This window comes from Ricinus communis, chromosome 7 (assembly GCF_019578655.1).
Source record: "Ricinus communis isolate WT05 ecotype wild-type chromosome 7, ASM1957865v1, whole genome shotgun sequence".
NCBI lineage: Eukaryota > Viridiplantae > Streptophyta > Magnoliopsida > Malpighiales > Euphorbiaceae > Ricinus > Ricinus communis.
The window spans coordinates 6,431,079-6,453,597 of record NC_063262.1 but is presented as its reverse complement, the minus strand read 5'-3'; the positions used below and the strand labels follow the sequence as shown (position 1 = coordinate 6,453,597).

Here is a 22,519-nt window from a genome sequence, read left to right as displayed (position 1 = left end):
AAGGAAAAAACAACAACAATTCGGGGACAGCTCACCCGAGACATCCGGGCACTTCCGTCTCGCCTCACCAATTAACATTTAACACCACCCACCAATCATAATCATTCAATTTCCTAATTTCTTCTCTTCCTTCTCGTTATTAAAATCATTGACCAATCCCATTACGCCACTTCAACGCAACTAAAATCTCACTCACTGACGTGTGCAGCCTAGAGCAGCTCATTCATCAAACGGTGCCGCACAAGCCCAAAAAAAAAAAACAGAAAATAAAATTGTAACCGCGATGATTGATTGATTGATTGATTAAATATAGACACAGTGTTCGGCTTCCAGAGAAAGAGAGAAGACTATTAAAGACTAGGGACTGAGATCTGCTGCTACCAGTGAACTCTGATCAGTGATCTCTCTTTGTTTCATTGATTTCGGTACGCAGTGTCGTCAGTACAGAGATGGCGAATGGAGGAGGGTATGGTGATCAGAGCCAGAAGATAGATTATGTGTTTAAAGTGGTGCTAATAGGAGACTCAGCGGTAGGGAAATCACAGATACTAGCAAGATTTGCGAGGAATGAGTTCAGTTTAGACTCCAAGGCTACTATTGGTGTCGAGTTCCAGACCAGAACCCTTGTTATCCAGCACAAGAGTGTCAAAGCCCAGATCTGGGATACCGCTGGTCAAGAACGGTATTTCTTTTACTCTTTAATTTCTTTCCAATTTTAGTTAATTAAATAAATTAATCATGTCAGAAAGCCATGTAGTGTTATTGTTATGCTTTAGCTAATTGCAAACCTGAATTTATGGATGCAAGATCCAAGCAAGGACCGTACTGATGAGCGTGTAGCTTTTTAGTACTTATGATAACATTGTTATATAAGGTAATGGGATTTTGGGTTGATACTCCTGTTAACACTTATTTACCACTTAATTGTACTATTTATTCTGTATAAAAGTATCTCCTCTTTCACTATCCTGTGATTGAGTTATATAGAGCCAGAGGAAAAGGAGAGGAATCCATATGCTTTTAGGCTCTGTTTGTTTTGCAGAAAATAACTTGTTTTTTAACAACATTTTTAGAAAAGATATTTTCTGGAAAAATAACTTATTTTCAGTTGTTTGGTTACATTGTAAATATTTATTTGGAAATTGTTTTCCAGTTTTGAAGTATACTGAAAAATATTAGATTTTTTCTTTTTAAAATTATCTAATCTTATATTTTTTATTTGTTATTATATAAACAAAAATTACATAAAAATGAGAAAATTTAAAAAATTTTGATGGTGGGCTCTGGTCACCAAAAACCGTTTAATATTTTTCATAATTTATTTTGTTATTCATGCGTTTTTGTAATTCTGAAAAGTGACATCCTTTCATTTTCAGAAGAGGAAGTCATTTTCCTTGAATAAAGCTTGTGTGCCTTTGGACCATGAAAATATATTCTGTTACTTATTTTCTAGATTCACCAAGCACTAAAACATTTAGAAAATAATTTATTTTGGAAAATACTTTCTGCAGAACAAATGAAGCCTCACCCCCAATCTTTTTTAACTTTAGGACTAGGTCATTCTTTTTTATATTCCCATCTTTCGTTTTATATTAGATAGCTCTTTTTAATAGGGGATTCATGAATCTCATTCATATATTTAGAAGTTAACTTGACAAAAAGATACAACTCTGATTTGTGTTAATTGCATTTAATAATATGTCTCAATGAAATTATAATTTTCAGTTCTCATAAACCGCCGAGTTATTTTGTGGTTTCATTGTTGTTAAATATCTCGTGTCTACATCAGATGGCTAGACGTCATCAATGTTAATGATTGACTGTCTGATCCCAGGAAGAAATGAAATGCTCTATAACCGATTTGCTTGTTTTAGTTCTTACCTTATGTTTCTATATCTTGAGGACTAGAGACTTTTGCTTCTTAATCATCCTTAATAATGTATGAAAGATTTTTCCAGGCTTTTCCTTCAATTCATGGCGATTGTATGAATTATTTTTGCTCTTTTGGTTTGATGAGCAGCTATAGAGCAGTCACGAGTGCATATTATAGGGGTGCTGTTGGAGCAATACTGGTGTATGACATAACCAAACGTCAGACATTTGATCACATACCCCGCTGGCTAGAAGAACTGCGGAGCCATGCTGACAAGAACATAGTTATCATTCTGGTTGGCAACAAATGCGATCTTGAGAGCCAGCGTGTCGTACCAACTGAGGATGCCAAGGAATTTGCCCAAAAGGAAGGCTTGTTCTTCTTAGAGACTTCCGCTTTGGAATCAACTAATGTTGAGACTGCCTTCTTGACTGTGTTGACAGAGATCTTTAATATCGTTAACAAGAAGACCCTGGCTGGTGCTGATAATCAAACAAATGGCAACCCTGCATCCTTGGGCGGCAAGAAAATTGTTGTTCCAGGCCCTGCACAAGTAATTCCTGAAAAAAGCAAGTGTTGTAGCTCATTGTAATTTGATCAGACATGGGTTTTGAAATGTGTGGTTTTCTGTTCTATGCTCCTAATAGCAATTCTTGAAAGGTGTGATATGTTCTGTTGTAAATTTTTCCATTGGTTTAGTTTAGTTGCACCGAGCAGCTGATAAATTGCATACCAAAGTAGATCTGAGTTGCGGTTTAGCTTTTTTGCCTTGTTCTGAAATATAAGTTTCTCAAACTCATTTATTGTTACCTTTGAAGGTCAGGAGAAAAGGATGAGGGAGAGAGTATCAGAACCCTTTTGATCAAATGCAAAGTGAGCAAATGGAAATTGGTTATTTCTTTTTACTGAATAATATTACTATTCTGTTATGTTAATATACAAGTTGGTTACTTGGCAAGCCTATTTTATGATGGCTCTGTTAGCACGTTTATATCTGCTTAAATCTGGTATCAAATGTTAAGGAGCTGTATTTAGACCACGACACCATAAATTTTGTTCTTAATGACAACTAAATGGAGTATTCTTTTACTTTCTTTTCGAAAGGTTGCGGACTAAATATAAATTGAATCAGTTGTGATGAGAAATTTCGCAATATATAAGACAGAAGAATGCACAATTAGAGGATAGGGTTTTCCTCCTTGTGCAGGGAGATTGAACCCATCATCACAGTAGACTTCCCTCCTTGTGGAGGCAACCTTGAATGTTAAAACCCATAAGCGACCCAACATAAGCCTCCTCGACCTCAGTTTCAATTGTTTAAAGGGTGCTAGTATTCAGCTGCATAACTTTTGCAGCTCATTGTGAAATTTGAACTCTATTAAATGTTACAGAAAAAATGATTGGCCATTTCTAAATAAAAGAAAGGACCAAGTACACTGAAATTTCAAACCAACAGAAAGCCGAAAGAGAACTTCTATGCTGTATCAGTTAATGCCAGTGCAACTCAATTAGTGTACAAGGTCAAAATTTGTGAATACTTCAGCTAACTGTAGCTTGTTCAGTAGTTTCAGTATCCTCAACCTTTTCAATTCCATTCATATCGTCCTGTGCTTCACAGGCCTCAGCGATGCTTTCTTGCACTGAAGAGCCTTCTCCGGTATCCATGCGTGCTAAAAGCCTTTCTAGCAGTTCTTGGCAGTCTATTGCTGTGACCATCACACTCAAACTGGACCTACCCTTCCAGCAGCCAATGGCTATTGTTGAAGCATCCACCTGGATTGGATCAGACAAAATTTTGCCATCTGCAGGCAAAAAAAAGAAACAAAGAATTAGAAAAGGTAAAATTGCTTATATAAAAACCGGTTAGTAGTGTTTTACTCACCTCTCAAAACTATCACACAGCAACCCATCAGTAGCTTTGATGCCTTCTCCCCAAACTCGGCATCAACGAAGTCCGTGTATTTGACAGATTTATACTGTAAAAGATGTTTGAAGTCTACTAGAGAGGCATATAGAATCTGTTTGGTGATGTGAGGAAGAATCACTGGCAATCCTTCAGATGATATCCGAAATGAACATGGAGCAGAAGTACCTTCTCTCGATGTTTGTCGCTCCTTTTAGAAGGAAAAAGGACAGAAATAAATAAGCTATTCATCAAAAGAATAATTTCTCAAGAAAAAAATATTAGCTGGCCAATTTACTCAGACTTTTGGGTTTTTAGGCCATAATCTCTTGAGTTGGTCAATCTATGGGGAATGTCACCATGAAGCCAAAAAGGGGGAAGAGAGAAAATGTAAAAATCCTACAAACCATGGCTCTCAAAAGGAATATGCATAATAAATAAATGTCAATAATATCATAAAAATCCACTTACAAACATCTTCAAGCCGACTGAAGCTATCTTAAGTTGTTGGCCGACAAGGAGATTCAGTTCAAGAACGTCCTTCACGGATTTTGAAACATAGTATATTCTCTTCACATGGTTATTATCATTGTTTCTCGAGATTAAGTGACCGTTGAATGGAAATGATTCATCAATACCATAAAATGCCTTTATGCTATTGATAATGGCTTCATCTTTGAAGAAAAGAACAGGATCAACCCCTTTCCATTTGCCTTGAATTTGCAACTTTCTCTTCCCCACAGCGTTGCTAGACTGAGTCTCCCCATTAACCAATGCTTGGGCTTCATCTTTGAAGAAAAGAACAGGATCAACCCCTTTCCATTTGCCTTGAATTTGCAACTTTCTCTTCCCCACAGCGTTGCTAGACTGAGTCTCCCCATTAACCAATGCTTGGGCTTTCCCTGATTCATTTTCGCCACATGTATTACACGAATCAGGTTCTAAAGCAGTGCTGTCCAGTTCATTCTCAATTAAATCAGCTTCTGAAGCTGCTTCAGGAAATCTTTCCGCTGCTGCCTCTTCTGATTTTAGCTCCACTCCATTATTACCTTCAGTATCCTGATCTGATGACTTCTCTTCCGGCTCATGTTTTCTATTCAAATTTCCTCTTCGACTGGGTTTCTCTGGAATGACTGCAGGGAAAATATAAATTAGATGCTAAATAATAAATGTCTAACATGGAGCCAGTAGCATTATTTATACTGTTCCTTATGGCTACCATTATGAGTACTTAACTGCTTTTATTGCTGAAAAAAGTATGATACATCACAAGACAATATACCTGGCAAAGGAGATAGCTTATGGAAGACAGCAATGAAAAACGCCCCACTATTCTGATCATGAGGCACTATCCTCATGCAACGTTCTAGAGGGAGATCAGAAACTTCCTCATTTGAGTCCTCTGAAGCCATAGGATCCTCCATTGGCTCATCTTCTGAAATCTTATTACCACCATTCTCATGCTTATGGTCACTCTCTGCTGGGGCAACATAGCTTCTTCCAGAAGGAAACATGCTGGGGAGAATCCCATATCTGCGGAATTTGGAGACATCTTTGTGGGAGGATAACCAGATACCCTTATCACGTACCTGCACCCACAATAAACAAACAAGATATTACAAACAAGTGTGAATAGAAAGCAGATAGCTAGCAAATAACAGATTTGCTATAATATTATCCCATGATTGAGTTCAAAATTTCTGCTCCAAGTGTTATTTCCTTACTGTAGCAACATATACTGGAGCAGCTGCAATTTTAGAAAGGTATTTGCGACATCCATTTAAACAGTTTCAACCTATATGATATTTCCGACTATTTAACAGACTGAACGGGAGTTTAAAAAAGTGATTTATTATTTTTAAATACAATATGAAAACTTGAGAAAAAGGGTATCTTTTGGATACAAGGTGTCATATCTTAAATGGATCTATGCCAGAGTGCATTCAGCACATACATGCAGAAAAAATATCTAGCTTCAAAGATTCCATAGATTTAACAATTTTTCGTGCAAATAATAATGCTATGAGAGGCAAAATGAGTATTTAGACCTTCTGGCTAATTTGTAACCGCAATCTTATTGAAGGAAGCCTAAATGCCTAATCTATATTTGTGAAAATCAAAAAGATCAGCAAACATGAAAAAAATCTAAGTTGAGAGCAAAATATTACCAACAGACCAAACAACTGCTGAAAAGTTTAAAAGGTGAGCATTTTTGTCACTTCAACCACTGCCAGTTTTATCTCCTAGTTCATAATTGATTTCATCAGTAATCATTAATAAACTCCCTTTATGCCACAAAGATTGTCCACAATGGAAGGAAAAATAATATCCCATGAAACAATAGTAAAAGAGCTTGTAAATTTCTGATTTAACTGTTTGAAAATTACTTTTTCATTATTAACTACAAATGGAGGGTTGTTTGACAAGTTGAAAAGAAAATTAATGAAACGCCATATTTCTCCAACATGAGAAACATCTAGAGGACAGACCAAAGATAATAACCAGAAGAAATTCTTGTAAATGCTGACCTTAGTTGTCACTATCAATAAATAATAAATGGTAGATTATTAATAAAGATATCTATTCAAATCCTCTAAACTGCATGTCAAAGGCATCATGGCATATTTCTCTACATCCCTTTGGTTTAGTCATCATTTACAGGAAAGCGCATTGTGTTCCATTGGCTACATCCAAAATTTACATGCTCAATTTCAGAATTCATTTTGTGAAATAAGCAAACATTATGTCATACGATATTGCATTATAATAACTCTATCCTTAGAAAATTATGCTAAATCAAAATCTTTTTAGCACGTTTAAAAATGTCAGCTATCATCTAGAAGAAAGCTCAGCATGAGTAACAAACCTTCCATTTTCTTAGACCTGGCCTGCGAACAAGTTGAGGAAGCTCACTGGAGACATTAAGCAGTTCAACAGACCCTCCACACTTCCGTAAAATCTAAGAAAATTAGGTAACAAGTGCCAAAAAGAAACAAAAATTTAGAGTAAGAAACAATTAAAAAAAAAAAACCTCATTAATTAAATCTAGGTACCAAATTACCTCAGCAACAACAGCCTCATTTTCAACTGGATTCATTGAGCAGGTCGAATAAACCATTCTTCCACCAACTTTAAGCAAGGACATGCCTACAGAAATCATCATATTAGTTTAAGTCTCACATACGCGCTACAATTTGAAACAAGTTCAGCCTAAGAATCCAAGTAAGACCATGACTGGCCCAATGCAAGAAACAGAAAAGGAGGATTGTTTGAAATCTAGAAATTAGTGCACAGAAATAGTTAAGCGAAAACCAATTCTCTAATATAGCTGACAAAACCATACACTAACTCAAGTAGACAGCTTATAAGAATATAACGAATGCGAAGATAGGAATTACCTCTCATTGCTATCTGAATTTGTAGGACATGTAGCCCATTACCCATCCCTGAATTCCTGCAAAAAAGTAAATAAATAAATAAACGGGGGAAAAATTATTCTATCCACAATGTGAATTAGAAATGGATATTCAGGAGAGAGTTTATTAAAAAAGAAATTAACCATTTCCTCCACAGATCAGGAGCCTTGCGAAGGGTGCCATCTCCACTACAGGGAACATCACACAAGACGCGATCAAAAAGAAGTTGCCCAATGGGAGGCTCAAACTCAATTTCAGAAGCTTTTGTACAACTTTTGTTTGCACGGCAGCCAGGGAAATGCTGAGCTTCATTATTTGTGACTATCAAGTTAGCAGTGCACATTCTTTTTGTTTGGTGGATGAGAAGATTACATCTTTGAACATCAAGGTCATTAGCAATAACCTAAACAGAAAACAAAAGTCAATAATGAATTACCTTTACATAAAAGTAGAGAGATGAGAAATGACCATGCCATAACACCACAGAGATAATAACACATAAAAAGGAGGTTCTACATTAACTTGATTTGTTTTACAAGGTAACTATTACTTCTTAATGACCACCATCGAGAAAATATTTAAAACTTATAATGAAAAAAAAAACAGTGCAGAGAAAGTAGATGAAAAAAATGCTATGTATAGAGGGGAACAGAAGATAATAAAAAGGAAAACAAACCATTCCATTGGGCAGTGATCCTGGTTTTGTTGATTGGTATATAATCTCCAGCAACTGAAATGTTTTTGAACCTGGTGCAGCACACACTGCACGGAAGAGCAAATGCTTTTAGTAAAAAAGAGACTGGGGCAGGAGAAATAATAAACAAAGAGATTATGCACCATAAGTTTCTTACTATCAAGTATAAAATGATCAGGACAAACATCCAAAAAGAGAGGAGGTACCTGCATCCCATTAAAACATTTAGCAAAAGTGAGTATATAACTGGTAAGGTAAATGAACAACACATGAAAAATCAAGATACTAATGATCTGAAGAAAACACAATATAAATCATTAATAAAATCCCACTATAAGAGTTGCTCACCATGCTGACAGCCTCCTGTCTAGTGATGTTTCCAATTTCATTTTCCAGTTTTAAGAACTCGTGAAACCTGATACATTTATGAGAGATGTGTTTTAGTTACACATACAAACAGGCTTACAGAAAAAAAAAAAACTAACTAAATAAAAAAAAGATATATGCAATACAAATGCAATAAACACAATAATATGCAACTGCAGATTGCACGATTTACCTCTCAAGAGTTTGGTTCTTCCTTAGTTGCATTCGAGAAAAATTGGAATGCCAAGCAAGATTATCAGGATACCAAGGCAATGGTCTGATAGCATCCACTTCACCACCATCAGCAACCTACAAAAATTGGGGAAAAAAGAAAGAAAGAGAAGTGGCAGCTAATAACCAGCAATAGGCAACACAATTACATATTCCAAATGAAAATATATAAAATTATAAACTTACCTCAGCTTGAAGAGATCGCATGAAGTCATTCTCTAACTGCAATCTAATATCCGTACAAAATTGGCTACTGAAAAAGAGAAGATAACGGAAATTTGCGAGTTATTACCCAGTACTATAATAAGTAACTATAATCTATTAGTAAATTTAAGAATTGTTAATTTTTCATACTGTTAAGCTTTTTCAACTTTTTGAAGTTAAGGAGAACAGAAATGTGGCTCATTTAGACCACACAGTTAAACCCCACAGCTACCACTACATCATTCATATGGCTGCTCATTACTTGCACTACATCCACAGCTCCAGCTTCTGCACTCAACTGTAATCTAAAAATATGAAGCTGGTCCCGATACAAGGGATAAGCCTCATTCCTTAAACAATCAATTACAACAGCTTCCTTGAATAACTATCTCAGTTGTTTCTTTCAGCAACTCATGTTCCTTTCCATCAATTATGCCCCATGCTACGCTGTATTCTAAAAATATCTATCTTAAGATATTTATGTTCAAATCTACAAATACATATTTTTTTGCCACAAGTAGTACAGTTTCTATATTGTTTTTATCATTGAAATGTATGCTTTTCATTGATTTTCTAGAAGGAAACTTATACTTTCCAGCAGCAAGTTCCTAGCAACCACAGGGTGGATTTGACATGCTCATATCCCAATTTGCTCAATCAAGAACTACACTCTTGAACTAATTCTGTCATCCAAAACAGAACATCACAAAGGAACCTGCGTATTAGGGCATATTACAGCTTATTGTATGCCACTAATAAAGAATGCGTAACAATTTCTCTTTATATTAACAGTTAAGTTTTAATCTTAAGTAGAGCTTATGCATTAGTCAGGTACAAGTGCTATGATTTAGTTAATTAAACGCCCAACACATAAACTTAATGGCTATAAGAATTTAAACAGAGGCATATTATACTTTCATTTCAGTCAAATTAGTGCATCATAAGAATTTCTAAAAAAAAAAAAAAGAACCTGGAATTGATTCTGAAAGCAGCAGGCAATGGTTTTCGAAGAACTTCAACAAAGGTGTCCCATTCTTCAGTAGCTACTATCCCTTGCTCCTAATAGCATAAACGGAACAAAGAGCGGTAATCATTTTGTAGCCAAACGGACAACACACGCTTGAAGAAGAGAAATAAACAAAGATAATAAGTACCTTGTAGTATTCATCGAAGGCCAAGTTCTGAGTGGCAAACGGTTGCCAGGTAGGATTATCGGTGGTGTTGGTGGGATCGGAAGAGTCAGATTTGGGACGTTTCCAAATGTTTTCTCGGCCATCACGGAAGTGTTTTCTCTGAGTTCGTGACCTGTTTCCTCTGCCTCTTCCGCCTCCCATTTTGCTGACTTTGCTCTTAACCTATTCAAAGCTGCAGATTGTTATAGTAGGGGCTTCTGGCAACTTGCTTACACTGGTTGCTTCTTGCTTGCTAGGTTTAAGCTGACAAAGAAAACACACACACACACACACTTCTTAGTTCAATTCGGCCTAATCATCAAACTAACCCAAACACTTTCCGACTTTTGCAATTTCGGCCAACATTTTTACTCATATTGACATCCGCGTTGGTATGAATAAAATAAATTTAAATTTTTTGACTTTTATAAATATTTGGATTTTGTTAATTTTAATCTAATTTGAGAAACTAGTTTCAATCTAACCAAATGATTAAAATCGAAGTAAAAAATGTTTTGATTATTTATTTAGGCCATCATATTTGGACTTTATGATCCTTTACAATTTCTCATTTTCTTTATTGAATCAAATTCAATGTTAAAGAGAAAAGAATTCATAAGAGAACATGTAGATTAAACTTTTTAAACAATTCATTTTTACATTATCAAAATAGATAGTTGTTGAAGTAAGATTAATTCCAAATATATCTTCAATAATTGCCCCACGGGTAAGACAGTCCAGTGACACAATAGATTTTTTAATATCAATAAATCTCTTAAAAAGATAAAAGGTAAATTAACTTAATCATATTCTCTATTCTCCTTCTTCGCTCTTCAATTTACAAGTAATTTTTCTAATATTTTATTCCCCTAAAACCAATAGTGGCAATAATGGCAAACTTTGTTCCAGAAGCTTAACTAGTATCTCCCGCAATTGAAGGCCCGAGACCTCAACTAGTGTGCCTCCGATGTAATATTTTGTTTAGATTTTTATCTTTAGTTAGCATCTAAGTTTAATATTTACAGGTTTAAGGTTTCTAAATTTGGCCTGATAAATTGAAAAGTAGTAGAATTAGAACTTCTCTTTCACCATCTATCTATTTCATTTCTAGAATTTATTTGGGAGATATAAAGTAATATATTCAATTGGAAATTATGTAAATTTTAAGTACATAATATTTAGTTTTTTTCTTTTATTGTTCCATATTGATAAAGAAAAAAATATAGTTTAATATGTTTACTTGGAGACTTTGTCTATAAGTTTGGACAACAAAGGTACCTATTGTTTTAGAAAGAAAATGATGTAAATTAATGTTACTTGCGCATGCCGTCTTATTATAATTTATTTTATTTTGAATAAGTAAATCTAAAATTAAGTATACCAACAGTTCATAATTTTCTCGTCCACAATCACTCTTTGATTTCTCTCCTCTATTATTTCTTTCTGCTTTTGAGTTCTGAGACTTATTTGATAACCTTTGATTTCTGTTTTTTAATGATCTTCTATATATAGTTTTTAACAATAATTGCTCAATAATTCCGAATATTATAGAGGAGAGTGTTTATATTACTAATCTTCTCCTTCTGCAGTGAAGATCAAGAACAAAGGGTTATTCCGGACCGTTTTATCATAGGAATGCTGGGACCGTTACTGTTTGCACAACCTTAAGTAGCGCCACGAAACATCTTAAAAGAAGCAACCTAGTCCGCAACTCAGCTTCTTGTTATTTTTTATAATATTATTCGACATCTTTACTTCTATTTTCAACATATTCAGTTACTAAAAATCTCTACTCGATTTATATGTAAAAGAATAATTTCCTAATTAAAAAAAAAAAAAGAATATTCAAATTCAAATATCTTGGAAGCAAATACTAATGAATCAAAGGCCTAAAATTTTTTTGGTAAATCAAATTTGTCCAACTGTATTTTTGAATATGATAATCTTAATTTAAATCAATTCCTTAAACTATTAGGAGATATGTTCTTGAGAGATTGATACTTTTGTATCTAGTATTTTGCACAAGGTTGCTTCCCTTTTGTCTTTTAGTTTTATACATGTGAGCACATATTAAGTGGCTGACTAGGTAGCTAGCTATATATTGGACAGCCAGTCTTTCAAGTTTAGGCATAATATCACGTAGATTATGAAGGTTGATTTATCAATAAGAAAAAGGTAACAGACAAGATTGGAGTAGTAAACTCAGCTATTTATTTATCAATCAAACAAAAAGCAAAAACTTGCAGTGGAAAATTGATTCTGTTGAAGTGTGTAATCCAAAGAATTTGATGTAAACGACAGGCAAGGCACAACAAGCGCATACGCAATCGTAAATCCTCCAGCTAGATCCTCCGGCTGAGCATAAACCAGAAGTAGATCTAGCAACGCCTCCATGGTGAAAAGATGACGGCGAAGCAAGATGCTGAAGCAAAAACTTTTATCTCTTTGTATGTCTAAGAGATGGTGGCGATGGCGAGGGGACGACAACAAGCAGTAGCAACATCTTGAAAAAGAGATAAACTTTTGATCTTATCTCATAGGATTGTTTGGTGTTTATATTAGCTTTCATGGCAGAAACCTAATCTGAATGGATTGGTATTGATTGAAGTTCTTGCTGCTTGGCCTCCCCAAGAAAAATTTTCCAACTGTTGCTGCTTCTTTCAATTTTTTCAATCTTTGTTTTTTAATCCATGTTTGACTGAAAGAGTAGAAGAGAGAGAAGGAGCAAGAGAGATGGAACCCCACACAAGGAAAAGTTGGGTTACGTGGCTCTTTTAATAATTGTTTATTATTTTATTTTTTAAAATATGTGGACTGCCATGTCAGCATGGCGTTAGCTCATTAAAAATCTCTGGACAGTAGAGAGATTTTTGATACCAAATCAAAATTAAGAGAGCTTATTAACATGAATTAAAAATAAGGGACGAACCTGATATTATATTCAAACCTAAGGTACTGTCTGTGTAATATTCAATGTTAAAATCTTTATGATTTTCTTTGGTCCTCTTAAAGTTGAGGATCAGTGTAGTCTTTTAATTGTTTAGAAGAAAAGATAAAGCAAAACTATATATAAAAGTATAGCTAGGGGCAAATAAATTTACTTCTATTTCTTACCATATGAAGGGTCAATTTAGGAATTCATCATTTTATAATTTAATTTATTATTTAATTATTATAACTTTTAACTATGGGAAAAACGCATCTTTACTTCATTTGATTGTTATGTTTTTCCTTATTTGATTATAATTATTCTCCTTAATATGGATTTTGGGTTTCGTGTACAAAACCTAACCTAAATAGATCTGAAAACTTTTGCAAATTTTATTCACTTAGTCGTTTGGAATTTATTTAATAGGGAATATGAAGGAAAATAAACAAACTAAAAAATAGGTCATGAATCAAAAAGAAATTATAAATTGGGAATATTTAAATAAACCAGCTCAACACACTGAAAAGAGTCCATGAATTAAAAAGAAATTCTAAACTACGTACAGTTAATTAAGGAGTAATCAGAAATAAAATATAATTTAATCAGCATAATTCATTTAACTAACTAATCTATATATAATTAATAAATTATAATCTTTTTAAATATATTTTTATTATTTAAATGATATATAATTTTGAGAAATTTATATTTATATCTTAATGGATCCAAGTCAAGTTCAATATAAAACAAAGAAATTTTATTTTTCCTATTCAAAAGTTACATAAATTCTTTTGGCCAAATATATATGGAGATTACACTTCCTTTTGTCACATCACTTGCCCTTAATTCTTTACTCATTTCATGTAACATCTAATATTTTCATAAAATTATTTTTTAATTTTAAAATATTAAGAAATAATTATATATAAAAATACTGATAAATCAGGTTGTCAAGAAGTAAAATATAAAAAAAGAATTGTATAGTATTATTCAATATAAATTTATATCTCTAAACTTTAGCCATTAACTTTATATAACTTACTAGACATATAAATTTTTGTTGTTGATATTTTAATCCTTTCTAAAATATGTTCAATAAGTCTACATATATTATATGAAGTATTTAAATATTAGTAAAATATAAAATTCAGATACATATTAGTTTTAATTAAACATTAAAATATTAAAAAAATAAAATTTAAACGTCTATTAAATTAAATCAAAAATATTAAATGGACTAATTAATATAAATTCAGAAACATAAACACACATTTGTTCAGTTCTTTCGACTAAATAATCTAAAAATGTGATTTAATTATCTTAGATTTTATAAGGAAAAAATAAAATAAACTTTCATTCTAAAATTAAATATCTCTCACGATAAAAATTATTGAATCAAATAACGTAAAACAAATAAATTGAACTAAATGAAGGGGGGCTAAGAGTGACGTAGTCCAAAACATAAATGAAAGCGAAATATGTCATCTTCTACACAAAATAACAATGGAGGTGGGGGCTTCTATCTTGTTCCCCCAATTTGGACAATGGCAGAAGAGAAAATCACAAAATTTGTGGACCACCCCTAACCCATAGCATAACCAATTAACATTTTGTGGACCTCTACTTGCCTCCACTTTCTCCAAAATGCCCCCTTGATGTTATTATGCATATATTTTCATTGCATACATCCATATATATATATATATATATATATGTACCATGTCATGTCACATTATACACTATGATAATTTTGAAATGTAAAATAATTAAAATTTACAAAAATCTGTTCCTCATGTTTTTCTTGAGCAAAGCAACATCATAAATTTTCTTTTCTAACATGACAGAGGGGGAAAATGCAAGAAAAATAAGATTAAACCAAGAAAAGCTAAAGATTATAAAAGGAAATACATCGATATATGATCTTCTTTCATAATCAACAGGAGCAATCATGTTTATTTGGACTAGAGGTGTTCAAAACCTATTGGTTCGTCAAAGTTTATAAAATTGAAACTTTCAAAATTTTAATTTTTAATGATGTTTACAACCTTTTCTGTTTAGGATATATATCAAGATTGAAGAATTTATTTTTAAAAAAATCTATAAAGAATATATAGAATCTCTCATTTATTAAAACAAAAACTGTTGCAAATATTATATTTTAGACAATTTTCAAAATTAAATGTTCTTTTTATAAATAGAAAAATATATTACTTTAAGTAAGATTTAAATCTTTAATATTATTTGTAGATCAATTTAAGTATTTTTTATTTTAAATTTTATTAGAATTCAATAGGTGGTTATCTATTTTTTTATACTTGCTATAAATATAATAAATTAATAATTTTCTTTCTTTGCGATGATAGCTAAGCGACTCAAATTCAAAAGCTTTCTAATTCTTTGTAAGAGAAAGTCTTTACCAGAATACCCGTTGGTGCTATTTTCTGATCTACGACCATGGGTACATTGTTTATTTGATCCACCAATAAATTTTTTAAAAAAATTTATTAAATGGTTTAACGTGTTTTTATATTAGAATTTGTGATTTACTTTTGGTAACTTTAATACTATGCGAATATAAATTTTAGCAAATAACGATCAAATTGTACAATACTGTTAAGAAATTTTGTAGCACACAATATCCACTATTCTTTCAATTATCACGTAAGGACAATGCTAACGATGTTGTGCAATTTGATCATTATTTACTAACGGTCATATTTGCAAAGTACTAAAATGACAAAAAAATAAACTACAGATCCTAAAGTGAAAATATGTTAAACTACATGATAGTTTAGTAAAAAAATTTCTAAATTTTATCTAAACATATATTTTTTTAAAATTTCTTACTCAAATTCCTTCGACTAATTACATTCCTTTCTATCTTACAATACAAACAATATGCTCATCCTAATACACAATTTTTAATAAGTATATGATATAAATTTTTAATTTGAGATATCTTATTTTAACAAGAAAAAAAATTATATTATAAAAGAAATAATCTAATTTAATTTATTTCTTTAATCAATACTTAATATTATCATTTTACTTATATAACTTTATATTTTAATGATTATAAAAATTAATTAAAGAATTCATAATAAATATATAGTAAATTAGTGGCACTATATAATCTTTTATTATATTTAGTTACCATTTTATTATAATAAGCATTTAGTAATATTATTTTATTTAATTCGTATTTTACTATTTTATTATAATAAACATTAAGCAATATTATTTTATTTGATTCATATTTTACCATTTTATTTGATCCACCAATAAATTTTATCTACGCATATTTTCCTAAATTTCTTATTCATATCCCTTCAATCAATTGCACATTCCTCTCCATCTTAAAATATTTGTAGCGAATTAGGCTAAACTTTCTGTGTGGTTATTTATTTTCTGAGGACTAATCACCTGCCTCTTCTATGTATTCTTTTTAAGAAAAGAAAAGGAAGGAATCAAGATTTTTAAGGAACAATTTTTTCTTTTTATACTAAAGAAGGATATACCCAAGAAAAGAGGATTAATAGACTGTGAACTGCACAAATAAGGATCGCCGCCATAAGAGGTAAAACTTCACCCAATACAGAAAAGAAAACTCAAACCTAAAATCTTTGAACTCCTAAGAGCAAGAGCAAATGCTCTTTAACACTTAAAGCAAATTTTTGTTGCAGTTTAGCACAGGAAATGCATGAATTTGTTTATATGTTTGCAGTACTTGAAAATGTCAGTAGCATTGACTAGGTCGTATAATAGACACAAAAATCAATTAAGCATAGAAAGGTTACTTTTCTTGCATTATATGCACTTAATTGCTTAGTAAGTAGAATAGAAACTGGCAAGGCAGGACTTTATACCATCAGTATACTAAAGTACACACAGAAAAAAGTAATGCACAAACATGAGATGAGACCCCTGATGATTATGGTTGTACAATAACTGCAAAACATTCTGCTCAGTGTCCATTTATTCCATTCTACCAAATTAGCCCAACATTTATGAATCTTATTACTACAGCAAAAAGAAATTAAAAAGTTTTATGCCCCACTGGTCAGCTGTTGTGTTTTTGAACAACAATTAAGCCACCCCCTGCATGGAAAGCTAAGCATATATTCTTAAACAGTCAATGTGGCTCCTAAAGTGTTTTTCTTTTAAAAGTCCAATTCACTGTATAATAAGCAGTTTGGTTCAATTTATACTAAAGCTTTCTATAATTTACCCCAAAACCCTTAAGCTGAAAATATCAACATACCATTTCTTTTCTCCTTAATTTGGTGATGGCGATGATCGCATCTTACTCCCAAACAACTCATCGTCACTGGAGCTCTCCAAAGATAGCAGTGTTACCTTCTAATTTAATCGTTAGCGGGGCCATTTTGAAAGAAAAAAAAAAAAGGATTTTGAGGGGCAAATTAGTCTTTTAAAATCTTTTGGCCGATTAAAATGGTGTTTGGATATCAAAATATAAGAATGAACTCCATATTATTTAAGAGCTTCATTTCAGTAAAATTTCGTTTCCAAGAACACTGTTTGTGGTCAAATAATTAGACTAAAAAACTTATTTCAGGGTAAGTTGCCCTTTTAAATAAATAGGGGCTAAATTGACACTTTAACCTTGATGGTATCACTTAACACATATTAAACACAATAAGTTAAATATGATAATATTCAAATAAAATAATTTTGTTAAACATAACAGCTTTTATCCTTTAGACTGTAACTAATCTGAATGAATTTATGAACTGTTCAAGATTAATTTAAAAAATATATAAAATTGATTTGATTTCAAACGAATGGAGCAGAGAGCAGTGTTCGAACTCTTTAAGACCGAAACTCGAGAAGTTTGCAAGCATAATTAAAATTTTTATTATTTTATTAATTATATTAAATATATTAAATGTTCATGCTCATTCAAATATATAAATTTAATTTTAAAATTAGAATTTTTTTTTTAAATTATAGAGTCAAGCTAAATGTATTTTAAAACTATTAAAATATTTCACTGAGTCAAGCTTAATCTCTAAAAATAAAACTCGATCAAGTTGGAGTAGAGTTTCAACATTAGTTAAATTTATTTTTTGAGTTCACTTGATTTGATTTGGCTTAATTACACCCCAAACTTCAATCCATAAATTTACATGAATTAGAAAGTGGAAACTTTACTGTATTCATTGAGATATTGGTAAACAGCTGGTGCTTTAGCACCAAACACCACCAACTCATTTGGCAAGAAAAAAGGGACCTCAACCTGTTGATCTCATTCTCATGGCAGATTAAAATACAACAAAAGTGCATAACAACCAAAAACATTATTTATAGGTCTCATAATTGTTTGTGCCTAACCAATTTTACCAAAGGTGGTTATGCAGTTGTGTATTTTCAAAATCTTATTGCTAAAAATTGAATTTTGAATCATAAAACAGCACCACAATTATTCATTTTACATAGCCTAAATTTCTTTTCTTTCATTAAAAAAGAAAATAAAAATTAAAGAGAGTTTTCTCCTTCTTTTGCTTTCTTTCAATCTTTTCATTCCATACAGTTTGTACTCTTTTTTCAATGTAGAAATCATTATAATTTTTCATCCAATTTTAATAGATCATTTTCAATTTACACAAGAATTTAAGAAATTTAAAATTTTTCAATTAATATTACCTTTTTTAACTATTTTCTTACTAAAATACGTCTAGGAGTCATCCGGATTGAGAAATTTTATAAAATCTATGAATTTAGCTTAAATTCATTGTTTGACAAGTAAACAAATAATCTAATCCATAAATTTTGAAAAATATTTCATCCTCCAAATTTTTTTATTTTTAAAGGTTTTAATTTTCTACCTAGAAAGTGAAAAGGTTCAAAATCCATCATTTTAAAAGAATGATGGATTATTATAATATATTTTTATTCTAATAATATTTCTAATAAAATTATTTTATCTTAAAATTTTCTTTAACTTTACACAAAAATTTATTATTTTTATATTTAATTCAAATAATAAAATTTTGAAATTTATAAATTTTAAATCTATAAATTTTAATTAAATCTATGAATTTCAAAATCTCTCAATCCCAACAACACCTTAAATCTTTTAATACATTCGCAAACTTTTTAAATATATTGGGCAATGTTTGTCAACTCATTTATAATTTTTAAAATTCAATAAAAGCACATTTATATTGCAATACAAAAAAGTTTATATAGTAATATACAATTTCAAAATTAAAAAAGTGAAAAATGAATTATATGTGATGATATTTAAGTTAATTAATGAAGAATATTTTAAATATTTAATTATTAAATTAATAAATAAGAAAAATGACCTATAAATTTGGACAAATCCAAAAAATAACATATCAAAATTGAAGAGAGAAAGTATAAACGGAAAGGTATCTAATTAATCTGAAATATACGAACCTGACTATTCAGAATTGATAGACCGAGAGCTGCATTGCAGGCATGTCAACATTTAAAGGCCAATTTAACAATGTTAAAACTTGCATTAAGCTTGCAATAATTGGCAGTATCAAATCCCTTCATTGTTGATATTCCTCTAAAACCAATGTCAGCCAATTGTCCTCTCTTTGCCTGCTATTGTCCTGACATGATCCTCTAATCTCTTGACACCTACAAATGAAAACCCACATCCTTTTTTCTATGCCCATCAAATAGACATAGAAAAAGTTAAAAAAACTAATGAACAGAAAACAAATAATCATCCTGAAACTTTTTGTGTTGTTTAGAATCAGGTCCTTTATTTTTATTGTATTTAAATGATTCCTACTTTCTTCTTTTTAAGTATTGCGAACCTTTTAACACCTCAAATCCCCTAAACGATGTCAAAAACATTATTGTTTGGCCAAATTCATATTATCTTTTATGAGCTCTTTCTATTTTTCCTTCATTCTGTAATTTTTTTATGTGTTATTGAATTTTTAAATAGTTTTTTTTTTAAAATTTTTCTTAACAAATCAACACTGTTTTGTGTATTAATCACTTTTCGCACCATTTGAAATTTATGTGCGTTTGAGATGTTAAAAAGTCCATAACACTGAGAAAATAAAAACCATGGATCATTTAAAACATAATTAAATGCTAAGAACCCAGTGCCCAAAAACAGGGATAATTCAAGGACTATAAAAATAGGGTTTTTTTTTTTCCTTTCCAAATTTAATCACCCCCATGACATGCCATCCATGGATGATAAAGCTCTCTATTCATTACATTATATGCATACATACATGAACCCAACAAGTTATATAAAGCCTATAGAAAGCACCAAAAACAGACCACATCTCTCAATACTATCAACTGCTGCCCAAAAATGTCTTCTCTCCTAACAGCCTTTCTCCTGCTCATAACAGCCATGACCTCTGCAGCGCCACTGCCACTCCGGGCAGGATTCTATTCGGAGACGTGCCCGGAAGCTGAAATTATAGTGAGGAACTTTATGATGAAGGCTTTGATTAAAGAACCAAGAAGTGTTGCCTCGGTTATGCGCTTTCAGTTCCATGATTGTTTCGTTAATGTAAAAAGAAAAAAACTTATAGTGCAAAAGCAAAACGCTCTTTATATATATATATATATAGATATAAAGTTTATTTTCTCTCTTTTTCATAAAGATCATTATTCTTGATTCTTTCTTGATTTGATTATCAAATTTTTTTTGAATCTTTTTTGTTTTTTGTTTTTCTGAATCTGTTATAAAGGGTTGTGATGCTTCTATGTTGATGGATGATACACCAAGTATGCTAGGAGAGAAGCTTTCTCTTTCCAATATAAATTCTTTGAGGTCTTATGAAGTTGTTGATGAAGTCAAGGAAGAGTTAGAGAAGGTCTGTCCAGGAACTGTTTCTTGTGCTGACATAATTGTCATGGCCTCGAGAGATGCTGTTGCTCTGGTAATTCTTTTTGTTTGTTTAACTTAGATCTTTAATTAATTTATTTATTTATTTTTATTGTTGGTTCTCTTCAATCTTCCTAAGAGAAAAGAATTCATCAATTATGTCAACTTGGCCATATTCTCAAAGAAAAAAGAAAGAAAAAGAAAGAAAAAAGGCCATAACCGAAAAAATTATTATTATTGGGTCTGAGCTATTGAAGCATTCTCACCGATATTCTGCGATATGGGTCCTCGGTTGTGCAACTTTTGTCAAGTAGTCAGTTATCACAGCATTTAAAGATAAGACCCGAATAAATAATGAATGATCTTTACAAAAAGTAGTGCATAGCTTACCTAAGTTAACTTGTCAATCAGGGCACTGCCACTGCCACTATTTAGTTACCCTTTTCATCTAGCTTAGAAATGAAAGATTCGTAAAAAGGCAATAATTGTTGTCATGAGGAAGCATACATTTTAATAGTGGATGGTTTTGATCATTATCTGAAATGGGTTTTCTTTGTTTTATCAAATTGTGTTAATCTAGAGCGGAGGGCCAGATTGGGAAGTGAAGTTAGGGAGAGAAGATAGTTTAACAGCAAGCCAAGAAGACGCGAACAATATCATGCCGAGTCCAAGATCAAATGCAAGCTTCCTAATAGACCTATTTGCCAAATTCAATCTTTCCGTGAAGGATCTTGTAGCCCTTTCAGGGTCACATTCTATTGGCCAAGGAAGGTGTTTCTCTATAGTCTTTAGGCTATATAACCAGTCTGGAACAGGCAAGCCTGACCCAACAATCGAGCCAAGATTTAGAGAAAAGCTAGAAAAGTTGTGTCCGATTGGCGGAGATGAAAATGTAACAGGGAATCTTGATTCAACGCCAGTAGTTTTTGACAACATGTACTTTAAAGATTTGGTTGCAGGCAGAGGGTTTCTTAATTCTGATCAAACGCTTTATACATATCCTGAAACAAGAAAATACGTTAGCTTTTTTAGCAAAGACCAATCTGCATTCTTCAAGGCCTTTGTTGAAGGAATGATAAAGATGGGTGATTTGCAGTCTGGAAGGCCTGGAGAGATCAGAACCAATTGCAGAGTTGCCAACAGGCGGCCTGTTGATATATTGTTGGAGTCCTGAAAGAATTTCGAAATCATTTGTAGTCTTGATTAAAGTCATAGAATAGGGGAGGCATTGAAGTATAAGACTAGAGAAGTCAATAGTGGCAAAATCTTATGGGATTTGTGAAACTGATTAGTGGAATTGTTGCTATCGAATTTAATCTTTTTAATTGTGTGGATGCCTTTTGGTTGGAATCTTTGTAATCAATACGGGACTATGATGTCAAATATTGAAAGACATATCCGTTTCCCTTTTCTTCTTTAAAATAAAAAATTAAATAAATTTGCAAAAACAATAATCAGTAAATCCAATTTAAAAGAAATAATTTTATAATATTTATTTTTTAATTATTTTCTAATACTATATTTAATTAAAATTTATTAAAAATTTTATTTAATTTAAAAAATATAAAAAAATAAAATAAAATAAAAATAATAAAATTGAAAGAGATATTTTAATATTATAAAATATATTAACTTATTAATATGAAATTTATCTAAAAATTTAATTTATTTTTATTAAAATTTAATTTAATTATAATTAATTTTATTTTAATTTGATTATATAGAATTTTAAATTAATTTTTATTTTTTAAAATTATAAAAATTTTAAATTTATAAATAAATTTTATAATTTTTAATAAATAATAATGTAAAAAAAAATAAAAAAGAACTTTTCCTGTTTTTATGTTCGTTTATAGATTGATTGACATATTTAGTTCTC

At 31.3% G+C, this 22,519-nt stretch overlaps 3 protein-coding genes across 6 annotated transcripts; 2 read left to right on the top strand and 1 right to left on the bottom strand.

Moving 5' to 3' along the window:
* The first annotated feature begins 287 nt into the window (after positions 1-287).
* On the top strand, positions 288-2,778 carry LOC8273527 (ras-related protein Rab11D). Of its 2 annotated transcripts, XR_007216595.1 has the most exons (3): positions 288-682; positions 2,021-2,533; positions 2,692-2,778. XR_007216595.1 is itself a non-coding variant. In XM_002531626.4 (2 exons), exons 1-2 carry the CDS (start codon positions 450-452, stop codon positions 2,463-2,465), a joined length of 678 nt encoding a protein of 225 aa, XP_002531672.2. In that variant the 5' UTR covers positions 288-449; the 3' UTR covers positions 2,466-2,778. The 2 variants fall into 2 exon arrangements, 1 of the variants encoding a protein (XP_002531672.2); XM_002531626.4 differs by having other exon boundaries at positions 2,021-2,778.
* Positions 2,779-3,201: 423 nt separating this feature from the next.
* On the bottom strand, positions 3,202-10,218 carry LOC8273526 (RNA cytosine-C(5)-methyltransferase NSUN2). 3 transcript variants are annotated; one of them, XM_048376441.1, is made up of 16 exons: positions 9,842-10,218; positions 9,658-9,746; positions 8,670-8,736; positions 8,446-8,561; positions 8,235-8,301; positions 8,044-8,092; positions 7,869-7,954; positions 7,336-7,595; positions 7,175-7,230; positions 6,838-6,923; positions 6,643-6,735; positions 5,059-5,365; positions 4,565-4,909; positions 4,248-4,450; positions 3,756-3,987; positions 3,202-3,675 (listed from the first exon to the last, which is right to left on the bottom strand). In XM_048376441.1, exons 1-16 carry the CDS (start codon positions 10,019-10,021, stop codon positions 3,413-3,415), a joined length of 2,499 nt encoding a protein of 832 aa, XP_048232398.1. In that variant the 5' UTR covers positions 10,022-10,218; the 3' UTR covers positions 3,202-3,412. The 3 variants fall into 3 exon arrangements, with proteins under 3 accessions (XP_048232398.1, XP_048232395.1, XP_048232397.1); XM_048376438.1 differs by having other exon boundaries at positions 4,248-4,489; positions 4,604-4,909; XM_048376440.1 differs by having other exon boundaries at positions 4,248-4,547; positions 4,662-4,909.
* A 9,856-nt stretch (positions 10,219-20,074) lies between these two features.
* On the top strand, positions 20,075-21,974 carry LOC8273525 (peroxidase 17). The gene is made up of 3 exons (XM_015726909.3): positions 20,075-20,322; positions 20,504-20,695; positions 21,221-21,974. The coding sequence occupies exons 1-3, from the start codon at positions 20,119-20,121 to the stop codon at positions 21,812-21,814; spliced, it is 990 nt and encodes a 329-aa protein (XP_015582395.2). The 5' UTR covers positions 20,075-20,118; the 3' UTR covers positions 21,815-21,974.
* Positions 21,975-22,519: the final 545 nt, after the last annotated feature.

What these genes read in the sequence shown, in the direction of transcription:
- LOC8273525 (XM_015726909.3), top strand. Translation starts at nt 20,119, where the DNA reads ATGTCTTCTCTCCTAACAGCCTTTCTCCTGCTCATAACAGCCATGACC. An exon ending in TCCATGATTGTTTCGTTAAT is followed by an intron (nt 20,323 to 20,503) that starts GTAAAAAGAAAA and finishes TCTGTTATAAAG; the next exon opens with GGTTGTGATGCTTCTATGTT. An exon ending in CGAGAGATGCTGTTGCTCTG is followed by an intron (nt 20,696 to 21,220) that starts GTAATTCTTTTT and finishes GTGTTAATCTAG; the next exon opens with AGCGGAGGGCCAGATTGGGA.
- LOC8273527 (XM_002531626.4), top strand. Translation starts at nt 450, where the DNA reads ATGGCGAATGGAGGAGGGTATGGTGATCAGAGCCAGAAGATAGATTAT. An exon ending in GATACCGCTGGTCAAGAACG is followed by an intron (nt 683 to 2,020) that starts GTATTTCTTTTA and finishes TTTGATGAGCAG; the next exon opens with CTATAGAGCAGTCACGAGTG.
- LOC8273526 (XM_048376441.1), bottom strand. Translation starts at nt 10,021, where the DNA reads ATGGGAGGCGGAAGAGGCAGAGGAAACAGGTCACGAACTCAGAGAAAA. An exon ending in CCTTCGATGAATACTACAAG is followed by an intron (nt 9,747 to 9,841) that starts GTACTTATTATC and finishes TTATGCTATTAG; the next exon opens with GAGCAAGGGATAGTAGCTAC. An exon ending in CAGTCGGCTTGAAGATGTTT is followed by an intron (nt 3,988 to 4,247) that starts GTAAGTGGATTT and finishes TCCTTCTAAAAG; the next exon opens with GAGCGACAAACATCGAGAGA.